The following is a 22,854-nucleotide window of genomic DNA, read 5'->3' as shown; positions in this document are numbered from 1 at the left end:
CTTTCAAAAACACAAAAATGCGAGGAACTACAGTATTTTTATTTATTTATAGGAACTTATGGGGCACTCACTTTCCCCCCTCTCACACACGCACACACACTGGGCTCTACTACCACTACTACGCTACACTTCAAAATTCGGTCCATAGTTTATGAACAAAATCAGTGAGAAACGGCAGCCTTGGCAGAGTCCAACCCTCACTGGAAACAAATCCAAACACTCTGACACCAGTCATACAGGGACCCCGTATTCCGTATCAGGAGGTCCGAGCAATATGTTTGAATGCCTTCTCCAAGTTGAGGCAGCCGTGACTCAGGGTGTAGAGACGGTCGTTCGGTAACCAGATGGTCGGCTGTTCGATCCCCGCTAACCCCAAGTCATGTGTCCTTGGGCAAGGCACTTCACACACTTTGCCTCCAGTGCTACTCACACTGGTGTATGGAAGGTCAAATGTTTGGTTGACATCTGGCATTTACCATAATTTCCATACCACGAGAAGGCAGCATAACATTTTAAAAATAAAATTATGGTTTCTTTAAGTAAAAAAAGAATGCTCGATTTATAGTCAAAAATGGGATGAGGTTGTCTATGAATAAATGAATTTTAAAATGGCTGATAAGATCAACACTACTTCAGAGGGTGGAATTAAAGAGATATTCGAAATATTATTTCCAGGGATCTACAACGTCCCGAGTTGAGGTCACATTGCTCCATCTCCAAGATTAGAATTTCCTCAAAGCCATCGTATTACATGGCCTCACCGAACTCCTCCTACGCCTGAGTGTTTGCATCAGGGACTACCAACAATGAATTCCGCTTGACCCGCCCGTAGCCATCGGGTGCCACCAGAATCCCACAGGCCAAAAAGGCCTTATAGGATTCCTTCTTCAGCTTGATTGCATCACTTACCAATGGTATCCGTTAAGTGGGTTTGGGGGTTTTTCGCCAAAACAGGCAATGACCACCTTACGACCACAGCTCATGTCAGCAATTTCAAAAATCGACACACGGAACATGGTCCACTCGGATTCAATGTTCCCGCCACGACCTGAGTTGTTTTCGAAGATGTGAGTTGAAACTCCTTCTGAAACAGGACTCTGCCCAACCATTCCCAGCAGACCCTCATTATGATCTTTCCCCACCATTGGACCCACCACACCAGAAGGTGATGATCGGTTACAATAAAAGTGTAGTGGTCTGTCCATCTTGTTCTATTATTCATATTGAAGATGTTGCTTTAGTTTAGTTAGAGACAGAATTTGATCATGCCAGTGATAACCCTTGATTCATTGCGTTACTCCTCTGCCATAAACTAAGATAGTGGACCTTAAAAACTCAGGGTAATATATGAATAACTTTCTTTATGAGTTGATAGTATAAGATGCATCTTCACAGTGTTGTAAATGCAGAATAACTCTGATGTTATCTAAAGATTAGGGCTGATGTTATCTGACTCGTTTTGTTCGTTAACATGAGGTTGCATTATAAGCATTGCTCATGTAAAAGGTGTCATGCATTTCATTTGTACAATAAAAGCCGGGGCCGGATCAGTGATCAGCCACTCTGAGACTTCCACTTTTCAGGTTTCATCATACAATGTGTTGACCTAGCATCATCATGCATTTGCTCTGCGTGGCTATCTTCGGACTGATTGCCAGCACTCCGTCTGCTGCAGCCCCGTTAGATTTTGCTTCTGGGCTGCAGTCTGTTCTCAGTGGATCCACTAGAAACAAACTACTACTCATCTCTTTCGATGGTTTCCGATGGGATTACGACCAAGACGTAGACACCCCTAATCTGGATAGAATGGCCAAGGATGGCGTAAAAGCAGAGTACGTCACACCGCCCTTCCTCACCATCACCAGCCCCACACACTTCACCCTGCTTACAGGTATGTAAAAAAACACATTTTCATATACCCATTGACAAAACAGGGAAGCTACATTTATAAATACGGACTGAGTTGACATAACATTTCTGTATTCTTCTGGACAGGGCGTTATATAGAAAATCATGGAGTAATCCACAACATGTGGTTCAACACATCTACTCAGGAAAAGAAGCAGTACTACATGACACAGTTTGTTGATTCCTACTGGGACAACGGCAGCTTGCCCATCTGGATAACAGCACAAAGACAGGTGCATTGCAACTTTTTTAGACCAAATATTATTAAGTGTTGTTAAACTTCTAGAGAGGGGGAGTGTTTCATCGAGGGGTTGTGTTGTGCTCAAGACCTCAGTATCCAACACCAAGTTTTGCCCGAGACAAGAACTCACCGAGACAAAGATAAATCCAAAGGTAGCCAATCCAGGTCCAGAAAGTAAAAACCCTGCCACAGTTTGGCTTTAGCCCCTGGTGCTAGCTAGCTCCCTAGCAGGTAAACGAGCACTATGGAGTAATCCACAACATGTGGTTCAACACATCTACTCAGGAAAAGAAGCAGTACTACATGACACAGTTTGTTGATTCCTAATGGGACAACGGCAGCTTGCCCATCTGGATAACAGCACAAAGACAGGTGCATTGCAACTTTTTTAGACCAAATATTTTGGCTAGCTAGCACGAGGGGCTAAAGCCAAACTGTGGCAGGTTTTTTACTTTCTGTACCCGGATTTGCCACCTCTGGACAAGACCAAGCATTTTTAGAGTCTAGACCGAGATAAAAACATAGATCGGTGCTGGTCTTGACCGGTCTTCGTGGAAAATCCTGAGTTTAGCCAGTCCGAGACTGAGACAAGACCAAGACTTTTGGGAGTCAAGTCCAAGACAAGAACAAGACTCTTAAAATGTAGTGTTGATATCTCTTGCTCTGACTGAGAGGGAGTCTCAGAGTCTCCAGATTCTCCAGATTCTCCAGATTCTCCAGATTCTCCAGATTCTCCAGAGTCTCTAAAATTTACCTGTAACAGATTTGTAAGTAGCAGAAGTGGCCACTTCCATCGTTTCGTCTGCCCATCATTGATGGATGCGAGAACTGCCGCATTTTCGGGGTGTGCTTTATGGGGTGAAGCCTCAAAAAACAAATGGACTGAGAAGGGCCGTCGTGCTGAACCAGATCAACAGACGTAAACCTGCTTCAGTCAGGCTTTGCATCATAAAGCACTCACTGAAAATGCGGAAGTACTCGCCGAAAGGTGAGCATCTATCAATGATGGGACAACGTAACGACGGAAGTTCCAACTTCTGGTCAGCAGTTGCTGTTTTTTTTCTTTTTAAATAGTCACTAGTAGGGTCATAAAAGATGCTACATTTGGCAATTGCAACACTGAACACATGAAAACACTACGTAACAATGGTAAGAAATCTACTGAAGAAAAATGTTAAGGCTCATGGGAGCAAACACGAAAACCCTACACATCAAGTTGTCTTCCTTTCGTACTTGTTATATTTGGAAGTGACAGTTCACTGTTGATCATCAATAAATGTGCAAGACCTGACCTTCATTCTTTTATTCTCATCCTCATCAGGGACTTAAAGCAGGCTCACTACATTTTCCTGGCACAGCTGCAACCTACAAAGGAGAAACTGTGAGGGTGAAAGAGGTGGAACCTCGTTTCTATGACTACTCAAATGAGACAGAATGGAGGCATAACATCGACAAGGTGATTGGAGAGTGGTTCCACCAGCAGGACCTGGACTTTGTATCTTTGTACTTTGGGGAACCAGACATGGTCGGCCACAAATATGGACCAGATTCCCAAGAACGGCGGGAGATGGTCCAGCAAGTGGATCGAACTGTAGGCTACATCCGAGACAAGATCCATTACCACGGTCTAACTGACCGACTCAATGTCATCATTACTGCTGACCATGGGATGACTACAGTCTTTCGGGGTGGACAAGTCCAGGAGATCATCCTGTCTAAGATCCCAGGTTTTAGCTTCAGAGATGTCAAATTTCATCTTGTGGATTATGGCCCTGCTGGAATGCTGCTTCCTAAAGAAGGGAAGCTGGAGAAGGTCTACCAGGCTCTCAAGGGAGGTCACCCTCGTCTTCATGTGTATAAGAAAGAGGAAATGCCAGAAAGGCTGCATTACGGTAATCACCCTCGACTACTTCCCATCATCCTCTTTGCCGATGCTGGATATGTCATCAATGGGGTGAGAAATGCCATCTTTTTCTGGATTTTTATTTTAAATTATATTTAAAGTGTCATACATAATTAGTCCTGATTATATCAATGTTCAATGTTTTTGCAGGAATGTTGTTTTGAAATAATGCGCACGTTAGTGTTAGAGTATAAAATGTAATATTTCTATGTGTGTGTGTTTTTTCTCCTAATGTAGTTGCTTCCTGTGCAGTTTCACAAAGGAGAACATGGCTTTGACAATGAAGTGCTGGACATGAAGCCTTTCTTTAGGGCCGTAGGGCCCGATTTCAAGCAAAACCTGGTGGTTGGACCCTTTGAAACTGTCAATGTATACCCACTAATGTGTCATCTGCTGCAGATAAATCCAGAGGTCAATGATGGGCACCTAAGCAGTACCAAGCATATGCTGAAAAACACAGGTGGAGACAAAAACATTAAGTAATCCGACAAATAGAATTGATTGCATTCTGCCTGCCGTTTTCAAACAACACGAATGATCTGGGTGAAACTTGGTCTCTATAGTGCCCACTCCACAGAATATTGTGTTCTATTGCTATAAAAACATGTAACCTTTTTCCTTTTTGCAGCAATTAGCATTAGGAAATAGCTAAGTTTCATCATTATTCACAAATCTGCTTAAAATAGTGGGTAAAAGAGCTTTTTGCGACATGGCCCTGATTGATCTCTTATACTCTGCTGTTACCTGCTGGCCGTTTTTGTAAAAACTACAATTTCTTCAACCATTCTTTGCAGTTGAGAAGCTGCATCAAAGCCTTCTGTATGCTCTAGCATAAAAAAACAAACATAAAAAATTATAAATACGCCTTTGGGACACTTAAAACATTTAAAATAAAATGTATTTATACGTTTTTTGGGAGCAGATGAGTTAAAACCATAAAACACACTTTGACCTCCTGCAAATCAGGTTCATCTTCTACCTCATCAAGGACTGTACCTCTTACTTACCGATTTTAAAGTGGGTGAGAGGAGCCACTTTGATTCATAGTGAATCAAGTCAGATGTGCTCACGCTCACACCGGTGCAAAACTAGGGTGACCATATTTTGATTTCCATAAGAAAAGACACTCGGCCCGGCCTCAAGATACTTAAATGATACAGTTTTACTCACAGATGACATACATGGTGACTATTTTAATATATGCCTCCTCTGTATGGGTAGGAAAAAAAATCTCATTTGAAGTCCTACTTGACAACTGAATAATTACATTATGTTCTAAACCCAACTTTTTTTGCCCCAAGATCTAGTTTTCAAGCCGCCAACTTCCCTCAATCAACCTTTGTTGGAGGTTTTTTTAAGGGGATGCATGGAACCCATGCTTCACCCACATCTCTGGTTTGTAAGCGCAGAGCGATACCAGTGAGCATCCATCACGATTGACTTGGGAGCAGTCTGCAGTCACACTCCACTTCACATTTGCCAAGCAAAGCGTCAATCAGATTCAACACATCCTACCTGGGCCCGTGAAAAACAGTGAAAACAGGACATTGTCATGAATTTATAACACTAAGAACGCCCAAACAGGATGTAAAAACGAGACATGTCCGAGTGAAAGACAATGTCACCCTAACAAACAACCATTTTTAATTGCGCCAAGCTGCATATGTCCACGGAAATGTCAGGGTGGAACGTGAGTGGTTGAGGGATGCTGGACCAATGCGTGGTACTTTAATTAACCATAGGGAGAAAGGTGAGCAGACAACCATGACTTGATGGGACGTGACAGGACTGATCGCCATAACTGGACGGGGACATGAGTAGACTGGTCACATGACTGGACACGACGTGAGTAGACTGGTCACCATGACTGGAACGAGCGTGACGTGACAGGACCTGATTTGCCCTGACTTGACTTGCTGTGGAGTGCCTATGACTTGGCTGTGACGAGGACAACTTGGCTGTAACGAAGATGACTTGGCTGTGACAAAGACGACTTGGCTGTGACGAAGACTACTTGACTGTGACAATGGCTACTTGGCTGTGACGAAGACGACTTGGCTGTGGCGAATGCACCTACACCGACTGGACAAACGCCGCTAAATACACCAACACTAACACACCTAGGGAAGGGAAAACACACACAGGTGGACATGGTTATACATAACGACAAGGGAAGAAAGCAGGAACACGAGACAAAAAACACCAACCACAGACAAAAACAACAAGAACACCCATAACAAACAAAAACCCAACCCCCACATTTAGACCGCGCCTTATGCTGGACAAAAATAGAGCCCTACTACTTTTTGTGTGATTCCACTTCACACAATTTCAAGTGTGTGAATAAATTCCGCAAAAACACATACACAAAACAGCATTGAAAAAGTGGAACTGTATGTTAATATTAGTCCCACATTATTTCATGCTGGTGCTGGAATGATGCATGGTTAAAATAAACCAAAGCAAACTAAGTTAAAAAAAAATATTTGTGGGAGGCGTAGAATACTATTGTGAATGCTTGTATCTCCACATTGACACAATCGTGGTGCCACGGAGGCTGAAATGTTGTCAGCTCAACTCTTATCAAGAAGCCTGTGTGTTGAGATAAGAGGGTTGCTGTGTGCTATTCTAGAACTTTCAAGTGATTCATGAGCTCTGCAAACTTGTGTTTTTATTCTTCCTGCCTGCAGGTCAAAAACCTTCTGCTTGGTCACCAATTGTCATTGGCTTATCAGCAGTGACTGGGTTTCTGGCATTGGTGTTTGTCGCATTTACCACCTGCACCTTGTATAAAAGAAACTCAGCAAGAAAGAGGTAAGTGATATCAACTGGAATAATAGGAAATCTATATGTAAAAGTAAGTAATGTAATTAGTGCATTCTTGGAATCCTTGTTGCTAACGAAACACTATTTTAGAGGCCTCAGCATGCCCAAAAATGTTACTTTTTGCAAGTATTTGAATACTGGTAAATAGTTATGGTAAATACCAGGGGTCCCAAATTCACTCAATAAAAACTTAAAATTAAACAAATTATAAAATTATAAATAGATAGATAGATAAATAAATAAATAAATAAACAAATTAGCCCCCGACACCAGTTACTAACACAATTTCATAACCGGACACGCACAAAAGTCTTAAGGACCCATTCCCAAATTCAACATGAAATCAGCCATTTTGGTTTGAAGCAGCCATTTTGGGAGAATTCACGATACTTCTAACTAGGGGAATTACCCAAACAAGCCCTAACTCCCCTGTTATCCTAAATATATGTTTAAGTGTCACCCACTTAATTGCAAAGCTTTATTTACATCTAATGAGGGCCCAGGCTGTCAAAGTAGGATGAAATAAACTTGTTGAAATAATAATACAGTGCAACAATGCAATATTAGGTCATGGGTACCATCATTTATGTTCAGAGCATTTACACTAGTTTGTTTTTAATATTATTCTGTTAGACCACAAAAACCAAACAAAGCCTGATTTTCATTGTTTAATTTTCAGTATGTATTTGTTGTTATTGTTTTTTTTTTTTTATTATTATTACTTTTGTCAGTTTCAAGTTATTTAAGTTGTCTATGTGGGGTCTTCTTTCAATATATACATACTTCAAACAATAGTTGGAGACAAATCACTTGATGTTTAATAACCACAATACAGTTTTGTCACTCTCATGCTCCCTTCTGTGTTTTCACTTCTTTCAGTTCCAAACAGAGAAAAACTGCTGATGAAGAGGAGCACAACAAGCAAACCAGTTTTTGAGTGGTCACATGGACATCTATGTTTTCCTTAATTTTACCGTTGCATGAATTACACCTTACACAGGTTTATATAGTAGTAGAATCAATTACTTGCTTACTTGGTTTTCAGGAGGGATTTGTCAATTACAAATAGACAATTAAGTACTTGATTTCCTTTTTGGTGTGTTTTTGTTTTTGCATGCATAGCATATGTGTTTGCAGACATTCGGCAATGTCACATAAGAATGATATTTCTTAGATTTGGTTGTGATTCCAAACGACTTGTTGACAAGACATATACCACTTATCTTGTATTACGTATCTTGTCTTACCTTGACAAATGTTATCAAGCACATAAAAACAGCCCTCCTATAACTTCAATAAGATTACAAAGTCCAGTCTTTAGTAAATCCACATGTGAAAGGTGTTATTTTAATGATCATTATCCCATTTCCATAAAATGGATGCAGAGAGAGAAAGAGAGAGAGAGTGAGAGGGAGGGAGAAAGGGAGAAAGGGAGGGATGGATGGATGGATAGATGGATGGATGGATGAATGGATGGATGGATGGATAGATAGATAGTTAGATAGATAGATAGATAGATAGATAGATAGATAGATAGATAGATAGATAGATAGATAGATAGATAGATAGATAGATAGATAGATAGATAGATAGATAGATAGATAGATAGATAGATAGATAGATAGATAGATAGATAGATAGATAGATAGATAGATAGATAGAGCTGTTAATGTATTTTATAAATAAATGCCTTCTGTTTTTGATACAGGAAATGCTGTTTAAAGTCAAATGTATATTTGTGTTTCAAATGTCCTCACAGAAATGTTTCTATAGAATAAATTCAATTGCTGCGCTGCTCAATGTCACCTTAAGAAAAAGAAACTGTTGATTATATTTTTTTTTAAAGAAAGGAAACCAATTGGTCGTTTGTTATTAAGCAAAATGTTTTATTTTCTCTTTTGTATTCGTAATTGCTTTCAACAAATCTGAAAATGTGATTATTATTATTATTAAGCATATAAACTCTGTTATTATATTGTCATATTTGTATTGTTTAAAAAAAAACTTTGCTGCAGGTCCCTGAGATTAACCTATTTTAAAAAGTATAAAATGAAATACAGTATTGCAAGCAAGCATACTTACGGAAAATGCTTGTGTGTGACTTTTCTGTTCTAATGAGCTTTGGCGATCTCTGGTGGTTGAATTTGGTATAACACTTTAGTTCAAATTATTACTGGGACTCCACAATACTCCAATTGAATGCTACGTCAGTGGTTGTGGCACACCTGTAAAACCATCATAAGACCCTCCAACCTGACAAACATTAGCATGGCGGTAGAGCAGATGGAATGGTGGAAGGTGCCATCTACTCCCATGCTTAAACTATAGCCCCACAAACAATAACAACAATCGTGAGGTCTATTCAGTTCAACTAACTAAGGCTATTTGAGCAGTGCATGAATTATGAGATTTTAATACAAATCAGTCACATCTTACTAAATTGCATTAATTTATGAATGTTAGCCTACTTGGAGGGGGAGGATGGGGGAGTAAATTATTACTCAAAAATTTTAAATGATTTGTTGCACTACTCGTTACTGGGGAAAGTAATATTATTACTTTTAGTTACTAGTTACTTTAGTTACTTTCCCAACACTGCCTAAATAAATAAATAAATAAATCGTGTCTCTTCTTCTAATTTAGAGACCTCTAATGTGACGCGCACACACGTCGCACAGGTTAAAGGTCTATTATTATCTCCAATTATCAGTCAGTTACACAGTAAAGTCATATAAAGCTGTTTGGTCTTTGTGCAGACTAATTTTCTCAAACAGAGTAATACGAGATGTGCCCTTTATGCGGCACATTAGGGAGAAAGTAAATATTTAGCAACCACAGAATTTCTATCATAAAAATGTCAAACTTAGTAACACTGTCGCTCTGCCTGATCTCCTGCTGCATATTTTTTCCACTTTGCACTCCTGCTCCAACGTGGGACTCTGTTTTAGGGCAGCAATCTGTCTTAAGTGGGTCTCCCAGGAACAAGTTGCTGCTCATCTCTTTCGATGGCTTTCGCTGGGATTATGACCGGGATATTGAAACTCCCAACCTGGATAAGATGGCCAAGGATGGCGTTAAGGCGCTTTATGTTACACCACCTTTCCTCACTATCACTAGCCCTGCTCACTTCTCACTTCTTACAGGTAATTGTAATACAGTACACAGTATACAGTATATTTAGATTAATTCTGAAATCAAAATACAAGTATGCTTATAATTGTTTTATGTAATGAATAATCCTTTAGTACAATCTAGTCTGCTATCTGACTTTGTCTGTATTATCAGCCGTTTGACAGATTATGATTCTTGTTGTGTATTTTTACCCTTTGACTATTTAGGAAATAACGTCGAGAATCACGGCGTAATCCACAACATTTGGTTCAACACGACCACTCAGGAGAAGAAGCAATACCACGCAGCTCAGTTTGTTGATTCTTACTGGGACAATGGCAGCTTACCCATCTGGATAACGGCACAGAGACAGGTTTAGTCAGATATTTGTCTGTTTGTTTGCATGTCTGAAGATTTGCATGTTTCATTTACTAATCCCACTCGGTGTGTTCTTAGGATACAATGGAAGTACTTTTTGGCAAATTCCAGTCTTGCCAGCCTTGCTGTTGTTCTTGCAAATGAGCAGTTTGCATATTTTGATGCAGCATCTGTACTTTAAAAAAAAAAAATCATAACAATAATTAAATCTTCTGCAAACACTGTTGATACCTTGAGTCCCGCTTGTGGAGGTTTTTGCTTACATCACTAACGGCTAATTTTGAGTATTTTGTAACCCCTTCAGACCCGCATGTTCTCAGTTGAGCAAAATTTATTTTCGTTTTTCTTTTTATTGCTGATGTTTACTCTTTTCCCACATAAGAACAACATGGAAATGTTTTAGGGAGGTTATCTCATGTTTTTAGTTGTTATAGATAATATGGCTGTAACGTGTTGTAAACTTACCAAGCTTATATGCAACATTTTTAACATGAACATCATGCAAATCAACTTGCCATAGTTAAGATCTAATCATGAACCAGAAGTGTTGACATCATCCAAATTATGTGTTTTATTGGTTTAGACACACGACCATGTCATGTCCACTGGTATGGAGGACCAAAAGTGCCAAAATTAAATAAATGAATACATCATTAAATAATTAATCAAATGTAACATGAAATAATTAAATGTGTCATTTATTAATTAAATATAGAATTAAATAAACCAATATTTAAATAAATGTGTCATTAACTAAATTACCTACATATATATATATATATATATATATATATATATATATATATATATATATATAATTATTTCTGTATTTTTTTATTTCATGTTCCTGTGTTGCAGCGTTTCATGAATTTATTGTATCTGTCAAACTCGCCCGTCAAAATTAGTGGGCGGGGCTGATTTACTCAAATCTTGTCTAATCGACTGCTTCGGCCTGAAGAGGTTAGAATCTTGGCGGCTAAGGTGATCGTTTTTTTTTTTTGTGCTGATGTAGAGTGATCGAGGCTTGTTATTATGCAAAAAAAAAATAAAAGCGATATTTCTACTATTTCGCTAAAGTACAGTTTTGACTTAGGTAGGTGTTTTCATTGAAGAGTGATTTGCTTCTGAGGCGTAGTTATCGTAATGTCCCGCCTCGACTCTCGCGAGATCCCGCAGTTCTTGTAGGCGGGCACGTCACGCTCACGGCTTCTCATGAACGTCACGAGAATAGATAAAATGCGTTTATGGAGCCGCGGCAGAGCTTAATGTTTGCCATGTTTGGCTTTTGATTTCAATTTGTTAAATAAAGCCATTTATTTTATTTTTTGTATGGAGCCGCGGTAGCCTTGGCTCAATAAGGCTTGTTGTCCCCTCAGGAAGCAATGTACTTCCAACTTCCTTTTCTTCCTTTTACCGGGCGGGGTCACATGACTACAGGAAATGAGAGCGTAAATCTGAGTCTAATGGTAACACACCCATTGTGGTCAATAGCGCCACCCAGCCTATTGAATTGAATATTATTGAATATTGAAACTAGCTACTCACTCTGCATCAATTCATTATTCTGAAATGGAGTTGCTTTGACTTGGTGAGCAGGGTGACCAATCAGGTGTAGGACCCGCCCACCAAAATTGATGGGTGAGTTTGACATATAAAATAAATTCATGAAACACCGCAACACACTGACCATGAAATAATTCATTATAATAATTATATATTTATATTTAATTAATTATTTCAGGGGCAGTGTGTGTGTATATATATATATATATATATATATATATATATATATATATATATATATATATATATATATATATATATATATATATATATATATATATATATATATAATTACAAACAATCATAGGTCATTTCATTAATTAATGACTCATTTAATAACACATTGATTTATTTTTTGTATGTACTTATGTTTTCTTTTCTTTTAGGGACTAAGAACAGGCTCTCTGCATTTTCCTGGCACAGCTGCCACCTACAAAGGAGAAACTGTGAATGTGAGGCAGGTGGAGCCTGCTATCTATAACCATGGAAACGAGACAGAATGGAGGCTGAACATCAACAAGGTGATTGGAGACTGGTTCCACCAACAGGATCTGGACTTTGTCTCCTTGTATTTTGGAGAACCAGATTTAGTTGGACACAAATTTGGACCCGATTCCCCAGAACTCCGGAAGATGGTCCAGCAAGTAGATCGCACTGTGGGCTACATCCGAGACAAGATCCATGAGCATGGTTTAACAGACCGACTCAACATCATCATCACTGCTGACCACGGGATGGCTAAAATACTACCAGATAAACAAATTAAGAGGATCGTCTTGTCTAAGATCAAAGGCTTTAGCTTCAAGGATATCCAGTTCCAACTTCTGGATTACGGCCCTGGTGGAATGTTGCTTCCCAAAAAAGGCAAATTAGAGACAGTCTATCAGGCTCTGAAGGGAGGTCACCCTCACCTTCATGTATATAAAAAGGAGGACGTGCCGGCTAGACTGCATTACAGCTCACATCCGCGACTTCTTCCTATCATCCTCATGTCTGACCCTGGATACGTAATAAGTGGGGTAAGAAACAGCACAATGTACATGCATTTGAATTCATCTTGACCCGTCAATTATCTCAAGGTGCTGGATGTGAGGATCCTTTCTTCTGAGCCTCTAGGTGGAATGATTAATTGATGATTGATACGCACATTTGGTGGTGGGAATGGTTGAGTGAGATGGACATGAATTTACAGGGAGTTTTTTAATGGGGCCTTAAATCCCTGGTTGCTGGCAGAAACTAAAAACAAAATGCTGTTCTTTAATAACGACACAAGTGATCATATTTGTCAATAAACTTTTCATTTCTGTGTGCCTCTAGTTTTTACCTGTGCAGTTCAACAAAGGAGATCACGGCTTTGACAATGAAGCCATGGATATGAAAGCCTTCTTCAGGGCTGTGGGGCCTGATTTTCACAAAAACCTGATCGTCAACCCTTTTGACCTGGTCAACGTGTACCCGCTCATGTGCCATCTGCTCGGAATTAAACCAGAGCGCAACGATGGACACTTGAACAAAACCAAACACACGTTGATCCACAGTGACAATGCAGGAACGGACCAAGATGGTAGGTTGAGAGAAATTTGGAACGTCAACCTTCAACATTTATTGACAGTAATATGTTATATGTGACCTCACTGGTCTAAATATGACATTCTGAATAATATTACATTTGTGGAAAAGGAGTTATGAAGCAAAATCCATCTTTTTGTATCCATCTCAGGGGGCGGCCATTTTGCCACTTGCTGTCGAGTGAAAATGACATCACAGTTGCTCAAGGCTCAGGCTATGACCAATCAAAGCTCCCCTGTTTTCTGAAGCCGAGCTGTGACCGGTTGTTACCTGAGACCTGAGAAACTGTGATGTCATTTTCACTCGACAGCAAGAGGCAAAATGGCCGCCTTCTGACATTGATCAAAACTCCTGGATTTTGCTGCTTAACTCGTATTCCACTAATACAATATTAACCACTAGAATACAATATTTAGACTAGTGGGGCTGCATAGAACATATTATTTTCAAGAAGATTTTGGAGGTTGACTTCCCCTTTAAGTTGAATTTGCTACTTGAAACTTTGGACATGAACATAGGATGTATCACAATACCAGCAAGACGCATTTCTGACACTTGGAACATGACATCTTCAACTGTAATTTGACATCACGTGGGATTTCTCAACAGAACAGGGTAGTTAAGCGTGAAGATAAGCACCACAGTCGTCTGTCTGACAAGGCATGGCACTTGAAATAGCAGCTGTAAAGCAATATCTTATCAACATGGCGAAAGGTTAAGTTCTCTATGCTCTTTCCATAAATGTCTGCTGTTGTCCTTATGTTGTGCTTTCCTTTCCTTTTAGCTGCCGAGAGCAACAGTCAAATGGAGGTGCTGATAGGCTTGGCATCGGGGATTGGGCTGCTCGCCTTTGTGTTTATCGTCATGGTTTCCTACAGCATGTGCAAAAGGACAAAAGCCTGAAGTGATCTGGAAGTCCTATATCGCTTTTTGACACGTGGCACGTAAAATATGGACCTTCACAGAAAGGGTTCTGTCATGATTCTGTGTAAATTTCTTGTGTAAATTTCTCTTCTCCAGCATAATTACCCATTTTTTCGGACATCAATGGGAAAAAAATAATCACTGAATTTTTACTACTTACTGTATTTGATAATCTAACTATGTGTACTGACAACGGAGAAGTTGTTTTTCTGATGTTCACCAAAGCTAAAAGCTGTATGTTAAGTTGCTGTATATTGCTAACAGGGATGTCCCAAACAATTTTTTTGCCCTCAAGTCCAGGTATGAGTCACTGGATTTTGAGTATCTGCCAATACTGAGTCTCTATTCTTCAGTAATGCAAGAAGAAGAAAAAAGAGCCCATCCAAATGGTCTGAATTGTCTTTATTTTTTATTATTTCAATAAAATGCCAACATTATTGATACAGCCTATTTTATGGGTAGAAGCTGTGGTGTGCAGTCAGAGCCTGTAGGGGCTTCTCTGTTAGCTCAAATTATCATAAACTCTGACTTTACAGCGTAAATTAAATGGTTTTAATTTATTTTTAAACAGTCTTCCGGTATTATCCTCTGACAATAATGCGTATGTTAGATTGTTTTGCTTTTCTTTTTTTTTGGTGGGGGCGAGGGGATTATGTTGGACACGCCGGAGGAGCTGGTTGAAGTGGCTGGGGACAGGGAAGTCTGGGCTTCCCTCCTAAAGCTGCTGCCCCCGCGACCCGACCCCGGATAAGTGGGAGTAAATGGATGGATGTTTTGTGTTTTTGTCTATTTAGATTTCAGCTTCTATTAATTTTGCCTAGATGTCGAGAGCAGCAGTGGTTCAAATCAAGTAAACAAATAAAGAATACTTTTTATAAGTCAAGGGACAACAATTTGATTATGGGAAGTTAATACAGTTTGCAATTACGAAGGCTATTATTTTTGGCAATAATAGACTGCAATTCCTTTTTATTATGACTTTATTATTGTTTATTAATCATTTTTATTTCACTTGTTTTATTTTTATTTATTTATTTTCCTACTCCGTACTATTCCATGTATACCTTTAGCCTACTTGAGGTAGGAGCAGTAAGCCTATATTATTTCTGTCTATGTTAGATTCTCAATCTTTTATTATTGTCTGCATTACAAATTACTTGTTTCAATGGAAATCATTGTTTTTTAATTAGGTTATATTGATGTTATGATTACAGTTTTGTAATTAGTATTACTGCAATGCAAACCGTTATTTTCCTCACACCATCTAAATTTGGGCCATATACTGTAAGTCCAGTGCAATGCATATAGTATATAATGCAATTTTTAACATCTTAATAGATTTTTTAAATACACAACATAACAACATAATAAACATTGATTGATGGCTCTTTGTTTTAACTGATGTGAAGAGCACAAATTGATGGGGAGCAAAATTAAAGTATCTGTCTGCATGGCATATATCGGCGGTATAATCATGAAAATGACTTGTGAATGTTGGCAGATGACAATGTTGGCATCTCGTGATGACCTACTAAATACTCCAGTTTATGTGATTCAAAACAGCACTATCGGTAAGTATAATTTTGACCACTAGATGGCATGCAATAGATTTGGAAAAAGTCCTCAAAGAAACACAGTACAGTATTTGAGACCTTTGGTGCTCTGGCTAATGCAATTCTGGTTAATTGAAATGGTTGTTATATGTATTAGCCGAAATGCTTATTTTATTCATTTTTATCTAAAAAAAACAACAACTTTTTTTTTACTTTCCAGTGATTGTTTTGTTAGACACAGCCATCCTGCTTGTGCACAACACATTGTGGGCTCCTTACAGTACATCATCTGAAACCCAAGTTTGAAAGATAATAGATATTTTTGCTGGAAAGGACACAAATACATTTCCAATGTTTTCCTAAAGTTATGGTTTTAGTCCACAAACTCACACTTGACGTCGAAGCAGGGTTGTTGGAAGATTGTGCGGTACTCGAACAATCAACATTCCACAGTTTATATGACACTAGAGAAAACAGAAGTTTTTGTGATGCCACATTTATGCCCCTACAAACTGCTAAATATGTTGATAATAATTTTAGAAGATTGTGTTTTTATTTGGTAATTGTGAACTTGAGGCAAGGTGGTCACTGATTTGCATTACTACGGTTATCTGCAGAGCAGTCCAGACTGTGTATTGGCTCCCGCACAAAGTCAGCTGGGATAGGCTGATGAAATAAAAACATTTCACTGGCATGTTATTAACATTGGCGGTCTGTGCTTTTGGTACCTGCCTGGGCCATCAGCGGGTATTTACGTTTAACGTTTGTGGGGAGATTGCTGCAGATGTGTTTTGTTGGTCAAATGTGTTTTGTTGTTTTTTTTTGCTCTGGCCAACCAATCACAGGACGGAAAAATGCTGATGTAATTGAGGGCCAGTTCGCTGGCCACGTCAACATTAAACTGGTCATCAGAGCACAAATTTGAAATCTGATTGGTTAAAGAACAGTCCCGTTACCATTATAGTTTGATTTACATAGGCCAGCAGCGTTGATTCTGAAATCCCATTGCACATTACAATGACACCTTGGACCGTTTTGCCCTGGGTGACCCCAGTAGGGGCCCTTGACAACCTGCCTCTAGGGCTCATTGGGGCACAACATAGACCCTTCCGCCACAGTGAGCTGACAACTCTGAGAAGTATTCATAGATTTTTAAAGGAAATTAGAAAAGACAAGTAAGCCTGTTTTGTATCACCTCTCATAGAACACACATCAGTCATTCCTCTTCCCGGGAGAATAAACAGTGAAAAGATCATTGTTCTTTTTTCTTCTTTTTTTTCATTCTGTCTTGAACAGAATATGGGTATAAATAAGAAAAACTCTCCTGTTGAAAATGCTAACTAATTATATATGGGTATCAGCTGTCAAGATACCAGATGGATGTAAATACTGATACCATGCTCCTTTTGGGAGGAGCCTGGTCTCCACAGTGACTAAAGACTAAATAAGAGGCCCTCAAACAGCTGGTCTCTGGCAACCATGAGGGAGGGGGGTGAAAAACATGGTGAATGAGCGCTTAGATGTACACACAGGACTGAGGGTGAGGGGGAGTGAGATCAGCAGTGAAAGAGTCACTTTTGAGAAGAAGTGTAGGAGGTATAGGGGGAGAGACTTGAGAGAAAGAAGGAGGAGAAAGCAGGCACAAAAAATGTGAGGGATTGGGCATACAACACTGGACAAAAAGTTCATGCAATCTTACAGAAAAAGACTGTTGATATTCTAAAAAGACTCAAATAAGTTGCAGACATCCAGCAGTAGCCTTGAGCTAAATTCGAGCAAGCTAATTTGATCAAAGACTGGGAAGAGGAAGAAGAAGAAGGGGGAGGTGAAGCGCTGGAGAAGTTGCCTGCAAAACATTGAAGGTTAAATTTGTGTGCCACATTTAGGACTAAAATCAGCCTGCTGCTAAGGTAAGCATTTGCTTCTTAACCTGACATTTACCAACATGTGCTTTGTTTACATCTCAGTATGTATGCAAAAGATCATGTTTATTTATTGATTAGCATTAAATAGCTCACATACAGTTTCTTACTAGTGAGCTGTTTAAGAATCATATCAGGGAGCATAGAGGACACAGTCTTAATTGTCACTAAATTTAGCAGGTGGTTCACATTTTCTAGAAAGACTGCCAAGACACCAAACAACATGAATGCACTTGTGAACCAGGTTTTGATTGATACACTAAGGCAGTACATACTGAAAATAAGACTAATTTATTTGTCACTAATGTTTATTGTTAGAATAAAGATGTATAGTTTAATTTAAAAATTGTATATTTTATACAAAATCATATTTTTGAGATTACAAAGTGTACATTTTCGAGATTGAAAAAAAAAGAGATAATTTACGAGAGCTATTTTGTGGAGGGAAAGCATTCTTTTTTATTATTAAAATGGGGAATAAAGTTGCAGATTTTTAACATCAAAAGTCAAACATTTTCGAGATTGTTGTTGGACAAAGTCGTGTATTTTCAAGATTTAGATCGTATTATTAATAAAGTTCGACTTTTTTTCTTTTTCTTTTTTTTTACCTGGTTAAGTGAAAAATAAATTGATTGATAAATAAATATTATGACTAATGTCGAAATGATACGACTTTGTGTCCATTTGTAACGGAGGCAGTAGTATGGCGCATTTAACCCATTTTCATTGGTTGTTTCGGCTTGTATGCGAGGGTGTTTTCGTCATTGAAATAATGTCATAAAGTGCACGTAAGTGGTAGGTTTTTGGAGCGTAAACATTTGTAACATGTACTACGCTAGCACAAAAATGTTCGCCACGTAGCTCAAATTAGCAAGCAACCTAACTCAGTACATTATATACATGTCGAATGTTTGACAGCTCGTAGTTTTTTGCAAAAAAATATGGAGAACGGGGGGAGTACATGAAGTCCCTCACGAGGGTGCTGAGACTGCCAGTCTAGCACAGTGAGTATGTTTAATACAATTACAGCCGTTATTTGATCTAATCTTACAGTCTGATAAGGAGTTAAGAAGTCAAACAGGATTCGTCTTGCACTATAATAATAATTGTTGTTGTTTGTGTTGTTATAGTATTGAGGGATCATATTCAGTCAAAGGGGAAATTCAACTCACACCACACAGAGAAACAGAGATAACACACTTTCAGCCTTGCAAGGATGGATGTCGGAGTGAAGCGGCATGCAAACATTGTTGCAACTCTTGGATTTGGCGGGTGGGATTGGTACCTTGCTCAAGGGCACCTCTACAGTAGTCAGGAAGTGGACTACAATTTTACCAATATCTAAATGCTCAAAAAAAAAATGTTCTTCCCTACCTGAACCACACAGCCAGATATAGCCAAAATTTTACACCAATACACCTATGTACAGGCATGAAATCTACTTGTTAATTATGATTATAGTTGAGTGTGTGAAATAGATTTTTGACTCATCGCATTGGCTTGGCTGCAACGGGCATAGAAACTGTTGAGTTTGCAGAAAGAACATTCTTACTATGTTCTAACGTCTAAAATTATATGCGAAATAATGTCCCCAGCTGGTACAGCTTCATGATATGCATCTGTGGTGACGCGCTTAGCTGTTCCAATTATAATGACAGGCATTCATCTTGAAATACCAGGCTTGAAATAGTCTGTCCTGTTTATAGCTACATACGCAGCATCCAGACCAAGGACGTTTGTGTGTTTAACATACAATATTGATACACCATGAATACAAGAGCTTGGTTCAGGTGCCAATGTGAATAAACGAGCAGTAAAACATTTTAAACGGGTAAAAGGCAGAAATTCTTCTCAGGCTTTAGGGTTAATTTCAGGGATGGGGAATAAATGATAGAGTAGGCTTTGAGTGGTTAAGGGTGGAGTCGTTGATGGAAATAACGTTTTACAATTTGAGCCGGTAACTCTTACCATTGTCTCTTCAGCCAGGAAAGCGAATTCTACCCAATTTCCAAAGGACATTTTGAGTATATCTGCTGTGTGGATCCGAGGATCAGCATGGACTTGAATACTTTCAATGAAGAAGTCCGGTATGGATTCAGCAAAGTGTTGGACAAGCTGGATAATTTGCCAGAAGCCAATTCACTGGATATTGCGAGCTTCTGCGTGATCATCATCTTTACCCGTAAGTCAAGTTTAAGAAAGTGCGCATTCTATGACTCTTTTGCATCCTTAACAATGTGGCCTTTCTCTTTTTACAGTCACATTCTTCATCATGATGATGATGTCTTGCCTCAAATGCTGCTGTTGTACTGAGACTAAATATCAGTTATCCAGAGTAAAGCCCATCTGAAGATCTAAACAAAGAAGAGGTTTAAATGAATGAAGCCCTACACTCCATACTAACAACATGGAGAAACAATATTGAAGGCCTTTTTTTTTTACAGGATTATTATGTGTCAAAAATGATCGACACAATTCCAGCCTTTCGTTACAGAGTGCGTTCAAATTCTGTCAGCCACTTGGGGAGTGAATATGAATCAAACCAAAACATGGAAACATTATGTGTCACAACTCCTTGGTGAAAAGTAAGGAAGCAGAAGCCCTTCCAAAATGTTGACTATACAGAGAAACATTGCTTGCTTTATGTATGTTGTACTTTCATGTTTTCATGTAAAGTTCAATTTGAATACTTAACACTTGCCAACAAATTGTCACTGCACTCAATTCATTGTAGTAAATGTGTGTTTACAAAAGCTTACTTCATTAAATGACGTATTCATGATAATATTACAGCTTATGTCCATAAATACTGCTCAAAGGAATTTATTATTTTCATTTTAAGAGGTTTTTCATAATTAGCTTAAATGCGGAGATTTATAAGTTGTAGTATATTCCTATAAGTTACCTTTTTTTTTTAGTAAGAAAAAACTTTTTGTTATTATTCTATGTATGTTATGGTGTATCATATTGTACATTATATCCGAATACAAGGAATGTCATAAATGCCAAATGTATTCTTGTATTTTATAAAATCATGTGAACATAAAATGATATATGAGTGTTTTACAATTATTTTCTATTAATAAACTATGATAAAAATCACAATAATCGTGCATGATTCTGCTCATCTCTACTAGCTCTAAGAATGTGAAAACAATACAGACACACTTTGCCACACAAAAAGATGATATATGCAGAAGATGACACATTGCTAAGATTTTCAGACTTGCTATGTAATTATTTCTGTGTGAACAAGCTACTGTAATGGTCTTAGGAAGACTATTTGGTGAGTTCATGAGACTGTACTCTGCGTTGTTGATATTTAGAAATGGCCAGCATCTTTCTGGTAAAATAGGAAGCAGATTATATCAGCATAGCAGAATCGGCATTAAATTACATACATGTTATAAGAATGACAAATTCTTCAAGGAGTTTTGTTTTAAAAGTATAAATCGCAATAATGTGGTGCTTAGTGAAACGACAGTGCCCTCTCCTGGTCAAAAAGTGAGACCGTGATTTCTAGTAAGAAACTCATCTGAATCAACTGTATCCTAATCGTCCATTCAAAATTTTGTGTTAACAAAATTTTATTTTAAAAAGCTGCATTTACATCGATTATGTATTAAATTTCAGTATATATTTCAAGGTGCAGTATACCCATGGGGAGAACACCACACAGGAAGGCCAGAGCCCAGATTTGAACCTTAAATCTCAGAACTGTGAGGCAGACTTGTGCTGCCCCAAAGTGCAATTATATCTGTTAAAATGCCAGACATTCTGAATATTGTCAACATGGATTCAGTATAAAACAGATATGTCAGAGGCGGGGTTTATTATCAGCTTCCTCTTTTGGCTTCACCAGTCAATATTTTGTGTAAACATTAACTCCTGTTGCTTTTGTGTCGCCATGTTCACACAAGAGCGCCTGTTGGAAACGCTTGAGGCCTACACTTGTTGTCTGCGTGCATGCTGATTCGGGAAAACGCAACATTTTGTCGATATACAAATAGTTTTAGGGTCGCTTTCTGAACTCCCCACTGACATAAGCTATGGTCACACTGTTCAAACTCACTGAGCTGTGAGAGAACCATTTAGTGGGACATGGCTGTGGAGAGGTGAGTTTTTGAACTGGAATGTGTTTTGGTGACAATAGTTTTCGGCATCAGCAGCTTTAAAAGTGTGACAACTGTCAATGCCTAATTGTTATTCATCTGTTATTAGTGGGAACGAATGTTCTGCATGTACAGTATGACTTATTTCAAGAAACCCAGATTCATTCTCACACTAGTTTGATCACTTTGTGCAGCGCACCAGGAGAGCAGCAGCCCAACGACTGGATAGATTGGTTCCTGCTGCGTTTGCATCAAGAGCCATGGGCGCTGGGGGGCTTCGTGGTCATGGTGGTGTTTGTACTGGGAGCACTGTCTCTCATTGTGTTTGCTCTGCTGTACGGATGCTGCCGTAGCCCAGCCTCAGGACAGGAGACTCTGAAGAAGATGGCGAAGAAGAAGTCGCATCAGCAGAGAAAGACAAAATATGGAGTGCTCTAGACATATGAGAGTCTGAGAGACGTTATATTTGGAAGAATGTGGTGGAATCTGGACCAAGACTATTTTTTTTTATGGGTAATCTGCAAAATCATTTGAAAATTACTACAGAATAAATTTGACTTCTGTTTATAATTGTCTTAATGTTCCGGTGAATATGTCAAATGGTCCAACAATGCCTCTTTCCAAAGTCAGCAGCCCTTTGCTGATTCTCTTTGGCCTGTAAGAGAGCTAACATACTATAATACATAGATCAAAACATAATATCACTTGTTTGTTCTGGTTATTGCTTGAAAAAGTACTATTGCACAAGAGTAATCAGTAGGCTACAGAATAAACCTATACATGGATGGATGGACGGATGGATGGATAAACTTGGCGTCGAATTTGCGTTTAGTCGCCCTATAAC

The 22,854-nt window shown here is 38.7% G+C and overlaps 2 protein-coding genes and 2 long non-coding RNA genes across 5 annotated transcripts; all 4 read left to right on the top strand.

Annotated features, from left to right (window-relative positions):
- Nucleotides 1-1,596: 1,596 nt before the first annotated feature.
- Nucleotides 1,597-7,815, top strand: LOC147157116 (ectonucleotide pyrophosphatase/phosphodiesterase family member 7-like). 2 transcript variants are annotated; one of them, XM_086064801.1, is made up of 6 exons: nucleotides 1,597-1,891; nucleotides 1,996-2,141; nucleotides 3,471-4,103; nucleotides 4,290-4,527; nucleotides 6,743-6,866; nucleotides 7,770-7,815. In XM_086064801.1, exons 1-6 carry the CDS (start codon nucleotides 1,618-1,620, stop codon nucleotides 7,813-7,815), a joined length of 1,461 nt encoding a protein of 486 aa, XP_085920927.1. In that variant the 5' UTR covers nucleotides 1,597-1,617. The 2 variants fall into 2 exon arrangements, with proteins under 2 accessions (XP_085920927.1, XP_085920928.1); XM_086064802.1 differs by having other exon boundaries at nucleotides 1,618-1,891; nucleotides 4,290-4,522; nucleotides 6,738-6,866; nucleotides 7,758-7,815.
- A 1,351-nt stretch (nucleotides 7,816-9,166) lies between these two features.
- LOC147157115 (ectonucleotide pyrophosphatase/phosphodiesterase family member 7-like) lies at nucleotides 9,167-14,698 on the top strand. Its single transcript, XM_086065192.1, has 6 exons — nucleotides 9,167-9,176; nucleotides 9,827-10,021; nucleotides 10,217-10,362; nucleotides 12,317-12,949; nucleotides 13,248-13,494; nucleotides 14,284-14,698. Exons 1-6 carry the CDS (start codon nucleotides 9,167-9,169, stop codon nucleotides 14,400-14,402), a joined length of 1,350 nt encoding a protein of 449 aa, XP_085921318.1. The 3' UTR covers nucleotides 14,403-14,698.
- Nucleotides 14,699-17,574: 2,876 nt separating this feature from the next.
- On the top strand, nucleotides 17,575-21,006 carry LOC147157114 (uncharacterized). Its single transcript, XR_015091720.1, has 3 exons — nucleotides 17,575-17,886; nucleotides 19,881-20,080; nucleotides 20,157-21,006. It is a non-coding gene; the product is annotated as an uncharacterized LOC147157114 (long non-coding RNA).
- A 793-nt stretch (nucleotides 21,007-21,799) lies between these two features.
- On the top strand, nucleotides 21,800-22,714 carry LOC147157113 (uncharacterized). The gene is made up of 2 exons (XR_015091855.1): nucleotides 21,800-22,013; nucleotides 22,205-22,714. It is a non-coding gene; the product is annotated as an uncharacterized LOC147157113 (long non-coding RNA).
- Nucleotides 22,715-22,854: the final 140 nt, after the last annotated feature.

The sequence above is a fragment of the Leptonotus elevatus genome, chromosome 20 (genome assembly GCF_054856555.1).
Source record: "Leptonotus elevatus isolate MCC_2025b chromosome 20, RoL_Lele_1.0, whole genome shotgun sequence".
Lineage (NCBI taxonomy): Eukaryota > Metazoa > Chordata > Actinopteri > Syngnathiformes > Syngnathidae > Leptonotus > Leptonotus elevatus.
The sequence above is the reverse complement of the archived record's forward strand: the minus strand, read 5'-3'. Positions and strand labels throughout refer to the sequence as shown.

Bases quoted from the DNA above. Each gene is read 5' to 3' on its own strand.
- LOC147157116 (XM_086064802.1), top strand. From the start codon at position 1,618: ATGCATTTGCTCTGCGTGGCTATCTTCGGACTGATTGCCAGCACTCCG. The intron at 1,892-1,995 runs GTATGTAAAAAA...TCTTCTGGACAG, and splicing joins ACACTTCACCCTGCTTACAG to GGCGTTATATAGAAAATCAT. The intron at 6,867-7,757 runs GTAAGTGATATC...CACTTCTTTCAG, and splicing joins AGAAACTCAGCAAGAAAGAG to TTCCAAACAGAGAAAAACTG.
- LOC147157115 (XM_086065192.1), top strand. The intron at 10,363-12,316 runs GTTTAGTCAGAT...CTTTTCTTTTAG, and splicing joins GGATAACGGCACAGAGACAG to GGACTAAGAACAGGCTCTCT. The intron at 12,950-13,247 runs GTAAGAAACAGC...GTGTGCCTCTAG, and splicing joins CTGGATACGTAATAAGTGGG to TTTTTACCTGTGCAGTTCAA.